The sequence below is a fragment of the Aulostomus chinensis genome, chromosome 14, assembly GCF_037954235.1.
Source record: "Aulostomus chinensis isolate RoL2024-O1b breed Wild chromosome 14, RoL_Achi_v1.0, whole genome shotgun sequence".
NCBI classification, from domain to species: domain Eukaryota; kingdom Metazoa; phylum Chordata; class Actinopteri; order Syngnathiformes; family Aulostomidae; genus Aulostomus; species Aulostomus chinensis.
The window spans coordinates 20,359,815-20,370,863 of record NC_141333.1 but is presented as its reverse complement, the minus strand read 5'-3'; the positions used below and the strand labels follow the sequence as shown (position 1 = coordinate 20,370,863).

General features: G+C 39.2%; 1 protein-coding gene across 1 annotated transcript; it reads right to left on the bottom strand.

The window, feature by feature from the left end:
• Positions 1-4,140: 4,140 nt before the first annotated feature.
• Positions 4,141-7,139, bottom strand: LOC147250088 (uncharacterized). The gene is made up of 4 exons (XM_086224223.1): positions 6,807-7,139; positions 5,207-6,284; positions 4,648-4,816; positions 4,141-4,521 (listed from the first exon to the last, which is right to left on the bottom strand). Exons 1-2 carry the CDS (start codon positions 7,015-7,017, stop codon positions 5,383-5,385), a joined length of 1,113 nt encoding a protein of 370 aa, XP_086080349.1. The 5' UTR covers positions 7,018-7,139; the 3' UTR covers positions 4,141-4,521; positions 4,648-4,816; positions 5,207-5,382.
• Between the last annotated feature and the right edge of the window lie 3,910 nt (positions 7,140-11,049).

Below are 11,049 nucleotides of genomic sequence, written 5' to 3'. Positions count from 1 at the left end.
GAACTCATTAGTCCCTACTGTCCTACCTGAGCACTCCACTCCCAGAATGCAGGTCTGTTCGTGATTCCCAGTATTTCTAAAAACAGACTGTGGAACCAGCTCTCTCTATGAGTCAGAGAGGCAGGCTCTCTGACTGCTTTTAAGTCCAGGCTTAAGACTTTCCTTTATGACAGAGCTTTCAGTTAGGACTGGTTCAGGTAGCTCTGAACCATTGATAGCTATGCTGCTATAGGCTTAGACTGCTGGGGGACTTATCAGGTTACATGGAGCCCTCCCCTTCTCTCCTCTCTCCCCCTCTCTCCTCATCTCCTCTCTGCACATTTTGGAACTGTCATTACCATTACTTGTTGCACTTTGTGGTTTGTCCTTGGTGTTTCGCAGTCTCTCTGTGGTTCCACAGATCCACCGGACCTCCATCTCTTTGCTCCAACCGCCGCCTGCATCGCCCCCCCCCCCCCCACCTCCCTTTTTTATCCCCTACTGTTACACCGGCCCGCCCTCCCCTTCCATGAACCAGTCTGCCATCCAGTCCCCCATCAAGCTGGCTTGCTCTCCCTGCCTCCCCTACCAGAAGCTTCCTCTTCAGCTGTTATTAACATTTCCGTGTTTCTCACATTTTGTATTGTAAACTGTTTTCTTGTCTGTAGCAACATCTATTGCACGTCTGTCCATCCTGGGTGAGGGATCCCTCCTCTCCTAAGGTTTCTCAGATTTTTCCCTGTTAAAAGAGTTTTCTATGGAGTTTTTCCTCAGTCGATGTGAGGGTCTGAGGGCAGAGGATGTTGTTATGATGCCATGTGAAGCCCTTTGAGACAAACTGTTTGTGAAAATGGGCTCTACAAATAAAATTGCCTTGCCTTGCCTTAAAGGCTCTATTATCCTAGAATCATGTCATTTCGTCAACTCATTAGATTTTTCGGGACAGGACAAAGAGGCAAGGGCAAGGCTCTTCAGCAGGAAGCTGCTCCTCCGGCGCCATCGAGCCTCACCTTGCAGAGACACTGTCCTGTGAAGGAGACACACACGTCCTCTTCTGTTCCTGCCTCGTTGCAGTCACATGCCCTGCAGGTGGGGTAACCGTAGCAACCAGGGGCACAACGGTCACACTGACGGCCAACAATGTTGTTCTTACACCTGGGAGAAAAAAAATGAAAAAAAATGTTGACAATTTGAAGGTCAAGGTTTCGACATAACCTTTGACCTTAATGTGTTGAAAAGTAAGTCGACCATGTAGGAGGTGAATCGTTTTCTGCTCCCTGAGGTCGAACATAAACAACTGATGCATCATAAATAATTTGTGATAATATACTGATACACTGCCAGCTGACTGTAGCCGGCATACAACTGTGAGTATGTGTGTTTTTGAAGCCAGGAGTTGTGGGCTTGGATATTGTGAGGAAATACTTTCAACTTTACACTCTAAGAAGTGATTCAGGAGTTTAGTTAGTATGACTTAAAATCATGAACTTTTTTAACATAAAAATACTTATTGTTACTGTCCATTGTTTTATTAAGTTGATAACTTATTTCAAGAAGTTCATCAAAATTAAATATAAGGAAAGATATATTAACTCAAAAAAATATTGATTTTGAATAAGCATTTCTGCCTTCACGCAACAAGGAGAAATATTAAGTTAGTGAAACTTAATTTGTATTGGAGTATTGTGTTAGTGCAACTTCCTATCACGTGTGCATATTAACACAGAGAAAGTGACCAGTAGCCATATTATGCTGCTAGAGTGCACCAGCAAAAGCTGGGGAGAAACGGCAAGAAGTCAAAGTCAAGGTTGGATGAACCTTACTCGGTGAGTCAATATATTTTTTATTTTCTGAATTTTATGTGCAACAGCAAGTAACTATAAGCACTCAGTTCAGTTACACAACACTAAAATTGAAATGTCCGCACTGTGCTTTATCCTCGGACTTTAGCGAGTTCGCTCATGTCTTGTATGGAACCGGTGCATTGTAGTCGGCTACAGCGGACATGAATCTTCAGCCCTCGTGTTTGCAGAAAAGACACGGTGAAGAATACTTTAACATTACAGAAATGCGCAAGCCATTAGTCGCTAACGCTAATAATGATAAGTGAACAAAGATACCTTATCCGTAAGCCATTAATGCTAATAAGGACAGGTAAATGCAAACAGACAAGCTCTATCTTGTTAGCCGCTAGCCGTTAATGCTAAAGTGGGTCTTGCAGTGAAAACATGTATTGTGCGACAGAGTAAAGTTAGGCGTTATACGAACTCATGGAGGAGTAGTTTAACATTTTTGTCCTTTTATTCACAGAGGGATTCTGTGGAAATGAGGAGAGAGGTTGCGATCCGTGGATTGGTGGTGTACCTCAGAGAAAAGGAGGAGAATCTCTTTAAAGATCAGTTGGTATGTAAATCTGATACAGAAAAACTGTACTTTGTGTTCATCTCGTTTTTAATAGTTACTCATGTTTTTAATTCTGATCGTGATTCTGACCTATGTATGCTAGGTTGATGGGGATTATACCAATGAACTGCTGAAGATCATTGTGACCAGAGGTGTCACATGTGTCCAAGCCAGCATTGTGATTGAGGGAACTGAAGTCCTGGAAGGCCTAGACCCACCCAGAGCCTGTGCCTTACTAATGGGGCTCATCTACTCTCTAAATCTCAGCTACCCGAGGGAACTAAAAAACACCTTTGAAGTGTTTCAAAAGGTGTTCCTTGAGCTGGATGCTCAGAAAGCAAGTCCAAAGGTAATGTCTCTGAAAAGTAAACTGCTGTTCTAAAAAATGTTGACTAATTGAGCAGGAATGTTGGTGGATGTTGCATTAGTGTTTTATATTGTGTTTGTACATTTGTAAAGTTTTTGCTGTACACTTCTCTTGCTGTGTACACTTTCTTCACACTTGTAAAAAAAAAAAAATCTCGTAGTTTTTACGGAAAAAAACTGGCAGCTGTGGTTGCCAGAGAATTTCCATAAAAAATACAGTACATATGTAAATACAGTAACAAAACATCCTGTATATTTTACAGTTAAAATCTGTATTAAAAAACATGTTTAACTTGTAAATCCAACAGGTTTATTTTGCTAAATTAGCATGAACATGCTGCTTTTAAAACAAATAACTCCGTAAAATTTAAATGCAGTTTTTGCTTATTTTACGTTAAATCCCATTAAATTCAACAAAAAAAACAATATTTAACTGTAAAAGCGTCATTAAAAAACGGTTATTAAAAATGAATTTTCCATTGAATTCTACAGGAAAGTGATTTATAATTTAGTGTCTTCTACAGTATTTATGCAGGTTTTTTAAAGTAATCATAGCATCTAAGAACTGTAATAATAAAGGCATAAATCTGCACTCTGAATATTTAACATCAATTTCAAATATGAAATATTAAACAGAACACAAACATTATTTTTCATTTTTAAAATGTGGATTATTGCTCAATTGTAACACATTACAGAGACCAGATTATTAAAAGGCACTATGTTGTTATAGACATGTGACTTTTCCCTCTAATACAAATTAGTGTACCAAGATTAAACATTTGAAGTTAAAAAGCAAAGATTAACCCTGAGTTACTTCACTGACAAAAAAAAATGAAGCAAGCTGCCTTTCCAAGAATTTATTCACATTAGATCAGTGATCGACAGCATCTATTATATCCCAAAACATGCATTTTTTACATGAATTTTACAGAGTAGAACGTCTGTCAGATTTTACTGGGACTGAAAAAAGATAAGAGAGGGAGAAGAACAATAACAATACAAACTCTGAACAATTTTGTGCTTGAATCATCATCTGCTTCTTAAGCATGATAAACTGGACAGATTATGAGCCAAAATGACATTTTAATCTGAATGACATCACTACATGTTTTTAGTATATAGTCGGACATCACATTACAGAGATCATGTGAAGATATGATGTAGAACTATAACAACTGCATATATTTTAAACATCAAAAATAAAATGTACTTGCTCACAAAGGAACACTCCAACATTTTAATTGTTTTGGTGTCCCAGTCCATAACAAGCAGATAGAGATCATTCTCTTGACTGTAGGTCCAGGACTGAGTATTGTGAGAGACTTAGGTACATAGCTGCTAGTTTAGCATGGCTCCACACAGGGAGTGTATGGTACACTCCAGCCAGCCTCTGGGTACAGGCATATCAGATAACTCCAGAAGGTCCTGAGCGGCTACGGACCTAAGTCTCCTGGTACTGGACCTACAGTCAAGAGAATGATCTCTACCTGCTTGTTATGGACTGGGACACCACAACAATTAAAATGTTGGAGTATTCCTTTAACCATGACAATCTGGGCAGGTGAGCTGAAACAACACTTTCAACTAAAGGATGCATAACATCACATGCCTGACAAGTCTTACTTGGTTTCAGTCCTTATTCAGACATCACGCCACTCATGATCAGAAAGTTCCTGGATCAATGTAAAGACTCTTGGGTTCACGTGAAGACGAGACGTTTTGGTCTTCTCCACTTTGGTGCCCTTCTCTGGGTTGATGGAGAAAAAGCACCTTGGAAAATAGAATGGAAACACCAGATGTCAGTATCAATTCACATCCTCAGTAACAACACAAAATTCCCATTTTTAAACTCAAGCAATTAATTATGTTTGATAAGGCCTATCCAAAAAGACCCACCTCTGCAGAAACTCCAGGGTTGATGCCAGCTGTGATGGATAGTGGATATTAAAGCAGTAATAACTTCCAAAAATCAGGCACAGGGCAGAAATGAAGGAGTGGATGCTGTCATGTACAATGTTTTGATCAATGCTCAGCATGAACCGCCTTGAAGAGTAGCAGGAACCTCCTGAAAAAATAAATGAAAAAAAATAAAATAAGATGTCTTCCTGAAACTGGGGCTGGGCGACATGGCCTAGAAATAAATCCCTGATTTTTTTCCACAACACAGGATTTACGATTTTAATAGATTTTTCCTCTAAAAAAAAAAACAAAAAAAAAAGTGACATAAAAATGAAACAAATCAAGTTTTGCCTTCACGTTGTCTAAATATTTCCCTTTTAAAGTCAAAGTCTGTGTCATAAAAGGTTGATTATGTCATTTAAACGTAGGAAAGTTTGTCTACATAAACAATAAAAGGCTGAGGTATTTTCACAGTATTAGGATGAAACTCTTACTTTACCTTACTAGTCTTAAAAAATGAAAGACCTCCAAAAAAAAGAAATTCACTTTAACTTACCACAAACAACAATGGCCGGAGTCAGGGGCACTTCATCCATCTTCACTTCCCCTGCCAGGCATGTGTCCTCCACACAGCAGAACATCACGTCTTCCTTCTCATCAAAGTAGGCCAGCAGAAGAAGAATCCTCTCCTTGATGTCTTCAGAGCAACCGCTCAGATCTCCTCTCATCACTTTATATCTTGTTGAAGCCTGTAGGAACCTTTTGTTTTTGTTCACAGCAACAGAATTCATGTAGATCAGGAGCCGTTTCCCCATTAAGATCCACATTCTTTGTGAAGGTTTCTTTTAGCCCAATTCCAGTTAGCTCCATGAAGTGGACTGCCATGCCAAGCTCAGTGAACCAAAACGGACACTGTTCCAGAAGGTATTTGATATTTTTTCCCTGGTTTACTTGCTTACGCTGTGTGTAGAAAGTCAACTTCATCAGATCTTTGACCTCTTCTGGATCTGCATCAGCTTGCTGAGACATCTTCTGGAGTTTTTCTGTCTTCTCCTGCTGGCTCTCTTGGGTCTCACCACGGGGTGGGAATTTCAAATCCCAACTAATGCACCCATAGGTGTCCTGGATGGCTGCTCTTTGCTCTGGAGGGACTTCTTCTGTATCATACTCATCAGAGTAATGCTTTCTTTTCCGTATTTTTGGGGTTGTACATCGCTTTGAATTCTCTATCCTGTTTTGCAATTGCTTGACTAGAGAGTGATAGCCTGGCCCAATCACTTCTCCCTCGATTATATCTTGCAGAGACTGTGGATATTTTGCCACAATCTTTTTGGCAACTTCAGTGGTGCTCCTTTTACTTACGGAAGAACTCTTCTTAAACATTTCACAAACCACAATCCGAACCATCTCTCTTCTCATTCGTGGACTTGGACGTTTACCTCTCTCCAACAACTGCATCAGTTCCTCTGGAAACTTCTCCCATGGGATGACAAAGGTGTCCACCCAGTCTATGTCGGGGCTCCGGCAGCTGTTGGAAGAGGTTGAAGATGAGCTTCTGGGTGATATAGACAGCAATGATGAGGGATGTCCTGGCGAGGCACAGGCAGGAGAGCTGCTGGTTTCTGGAGTTTGACCTACAAACACATAAACACAACGATTGGAACACTTTGTTAACCCTTTGATGTGCACAATGGGCCTAAAGTGACCCTGACTTTTTATTATCTGTATCTTTGCCATAAATTAATTTAATCATTTAGTCTTTAAGGTATTCCTTAATTAGCTTGTTTTTTATCATCTTGTATCCTTATTTATTTTTCTCCTTCTTACTTTTTTAAATAAAACAACCTTTTTTTTATCACTAGTCCTCTAATGTGCAACATGCATCAGAGGACAGTTCAGTTCAGTAGCCGCGTTATTTGTTACCAGTTATCTGTGTATATGTATGACAAAATTACAGGGATTGATTTTTAAAGATAGAGCAAAGGATAAACTTAGCCAGCATTAAAAAGCCATTGAAATAAATGCAAGCCATTTCTGACCCTTGTTGCGCATTAGAGGAATGCTCATGGTGCTCATCAAAATATTTTAATGTTTCAAATTGATCTTTATGGAGGCTAAGTTTGAGCCCTGGCTGCATCCCCTGGTTCAATACTTACATCTTAGCTTCCAAGCAGAGAGGATTTTTCGAGCTTGAATTGGCCTTAGCGCTGACAGCAAATCTGCTTCCTCAATAAACCGAAAATCATCATAGGTCTCCACGCCAAGGTTTTGAAGTGTCTCTTCGAGAAGGTCTTTGGAAACCTCTGAAAGATCTGGCAAGACCTCGGTTATGGCAGTGCGTAGAAAGGTTTGTGAGCAGTCAGTCATTTCTGGAATCAAGGAAGAACGTGTTTATTAAAATTGAACGATAAAAGGTATTATGCATTTTGTGAAGTAACAATGTACATATACACATATTACCTCTACCATGAGTTTAGAATATGAACAAGGATTTAAACTTATTTCAGCATATTTTAAACATTCAGGTAAGCAATTTTGTACAAAAAGACAAATGGCATAATACATAGCGATCAATAACCCAGCCATTAGTGTAACAAAGTTTGGGATTACAAACTTATAGGTTACTTGCAGAGAGAAAGACAAACAGGAACAAAACCAGCACTCAACTCTCTTGATACTATACACACAAGAAATTAATCTGAATCTCCATGAGCGAGTCTTTTCATCTTAATGTAGTCAGGTATCAAAACGTTTTTGCAATTTTTAGGATGGCCAACAGCTTATTTATTTACACCTTTCCAAAACAAAGGGTATGTACAAATGCCACTTTCTTTTGGCACACACACAGGAAGGACTGAGGAATTAGTCAATATTGGATTTGAATCTGAAGACCAAAGTATTTAAAAGTTTAACTGAGATCAGATAGTAATTTATCTTTTTTTTTTAATTGTTTCTTCATATAGCATCTAGGTATTAGTATGGTTTCTCCACCACAGTACCCAACATCATGTTTACTTTGACAACACACTGTGTTTCAACGGAATAACTTGGTGCCCATTAACTATGTATGATGTTAATGGATAAAAATCTGCCAGGTTGTTGATGTTGACATTGCAACCTTGCACTCTGTTTTGTCACTGAGTACAGATGGTACTCAGAATGATAGTCAGCTTTATATGTGTCCATCACAAAATACACACCTGTATCATTGTGAATTAAAACAATGACAAGCTCTCCAAACTCCATGAACTCATCATTTTTTGACACAACAAAATGCCCTTTATGATATGATGTGCCTTTATATTGTATGTATGTGAATACTCTAGTATTGTTTTCTGAAAAGCCAAAGTCGTCCACTGCATGCTTAATTGCATCACTGTAAAGGCTGGGGTAAAAGGAACAACTGTCTTTGACATGCAGAAGCTGACTGCATCCTGGCCCAGCTGAAAGATATGCTTGGAATATCTGATGTCTCTCTGACAATGTTAGGCAGATGTTTTAAAAGTTTTTCATATTTCTGGCACATCTTTTAAAGTAGCTGTGTTTACTTTCAAATCTCATCTTCCACACTCTAATCAAGGGGCCAAATTTCAAAATAAGTCCTGGATAGTGCCGCAAGAAATGGTGTTTTGGTTTGAGCGGAGTCTCTGGAAACAGGCACTTTCTTGATTCCAAATATTCTTGAATTAAAACATTAAGATATGCTACCTGTGAGAGGGAAATTTTTTGTGCACAAATAAAATCAACAATATCTTTGAACTGGAGCATTAACTGCCACACATCATCTTCTGGAGTTTGAATTTTGTCACCAATTATTACAGGCAGCAACCTTAAGAAATTCCAATTTTGAATAGCTTGACCTGAAAGCTTGGAAGCTTCTGGGTTGACAGCACATGGTTTTGTGAGTGCATCAGTTCCTTTGTACTTGAACTGCCTGATGCGCCGGTTCAAAAGTGAATATGTAAACCACTTTTTTTTCTTAATAAAATATTTCAAGTACAGTGCAACATCATATGATAAGATGCCCTCAAATATGTCATGGCCTAAACAAGGAGGGAGACCAGGCAGGCAAACATGAAAAGACTTCAGAGCATTAAACACAGAGTTTACCTTAATGCCTCTGATGTGTTCACTGTCTTCGGCTTGTAACTCACAAACAGCAGAATAGTAGCTCTCTGGGGTGCGCTGTGGACCAAATACATTTGGATCATTGTGAAAGTCATTCAGTGTTATTTCACAGTACCTGCAAAAGTACTGAGGACGACCAAAGTTTTCAGTAAACCCACCAATGCCATGGGAACCCAAGTTATCACCAGCAATGCAGTACAGTGCCCCTTTGACTGTTTCACCACCTACAGTGATGCCATTTTCCTCCATATCCTTCAGCAACTCTGAGAAAGCCTTAGCACAGCCAAATTGTTTCAGGTCATTTTCACCACACAACAGGACAAGTGACATGTGATCAGTGTTTGACCGCACATGAACAGGTAGATTAGCCACAGAAAGATACACTGCAACAACGTTGTGTTTTTTCCTGGCAGAGCCAAGTGGATTTACTATTTCAAAAGCGTCCTGGTACAGGATAAACTTTAGGCACCCTGGATTTTCAATGAAGAACTGGTTGGATATAAAGTTTTTTCCATCACTTATGTCACCAAAATCATCAGGATTACAGTCAAAACAATGTTGTGACACTGAATTCTTCCATAATTCAGATTCCAGTAAGTTCTTTAGTGTTTCCTTCAAGGGTATGTAATAGGCAAACCTTTCAGACATATTTTCATCATTTCCCAGTTTTTCTTTTTTTGGCTCAATGTAATTGAACATCTTTTTAAATGTCTGTGCTCTTGAAAATGTTGTTCTGAGAGGTCCCTGATGGCAGGAAGAAAACAAATCTGAATCCTTTACACAATCACAGATTTTAGCTATAGAATCATCTGTTAGACACATGTCATTTTTCTTAAGTGAATGCAGTTTATTCATAGTGTACTCCTGTCCCAACTCATGCACATTTTGAATCTCTTCAACGATTTTCTGTATTGTTGAAGCTGGAAGGAGGAGCTGGCCTTGCAATTTTAGATAGAATAAGCAAAGATTCCTAAGAAAGGTCTCACTGAAATCTTGCGGTAATTCCATGCTTTCATTTATTGCTGCATAATTTGAGCACTCCCCAGCATCATTGCATGCAGAAAGATGCCCCCTGTACAAGTTGCTTAAACTATCCACTGTAAAAGCTCTGTGATTCCTTGACATATGAGCAGTAAATGACGATTTAATAGTGAATGCTTTATTGCAACCAGCGATTGGGCATGCCACAGGTTGCCCCTCTTCAATATGTTGTTTTAAGTGAGAGAGAAGTTCCTTCACTGTGTGAAATTGGCGCTCACACAGCGCCATTGCACACTTCAAGTCTGTGACGGCCCTGGTAATAACAGGGGTTTCGGGCACATTGTGGGCACGGTAAAAGTGAGCTTTGAAGGCTGCGTAGGTACAAAATGTCCGCTTACAGTCAGTTCCAACACATTTGAAAAAGCAGCGAGGTTCATTTCTGTGAACTCTACAATGCAGCACATAACCCCTCAATGTCTCAATTGTTTTGCTACAAAAACGGCAGGTAATCATTGCAGCAAACTAACAAAACCGACAATTTTTTCCCCGTTTTTACCGCCAGTTAGATGACGCTGCTCGACTGCTAACCTAGCAAGAAAAAAATATTGAAAGCCAGAGTTCGGCATGCAGCCAACACAAACCCACGTAGGTCGGCGTAACTTCCAAAATACTGACAAAACGTAAGCGAGATGGACAGATACAAACACAAAATTACCTGGGCAAATCCAGTAAATCTCTTAGCAGAAGTTGGTCTAGTTCAAATGCGTCTGGTCCGGTCTGGTCATGTTCAGCTCACTTAGCTCCTCTGCTGGATGAACAGTGGGTGGCTCCTCCCGCTAAAGTAACGCATCCAATGAAATCACGAAGAAAACCCGCTGCTGCGCGTTCAATGGCGGCAGAGTCTTAAATTAAAACACAGCCGTTTATTTTTGTGGGAATGTAATGTAAATGTATGTGGAAAATCCCAATATCATCATAAATTATTAATTGATGTACACAAAACCCAATTCTGATCATATAAATGTGCTTAACACCATTAAAAATTAAAGTAACAATGAAAAGCTAATTGCCTATTTACAGGACTAAGATATTATTTTTTTCACTTGAAAATTTACAAATGTAGATCAAAAATTGTCATGTTTAATATTTATGTTTCATGTAAGCAGCAGATAGAATAACTTCTGTTTTTTTTTAATCACTCTCTGATATTATGGATAATGTAACCTCTCACAAATCCAAAGGCCAATGCATAAGGCATAATGCTGCACTTGGCTATGTCAATTACATCTT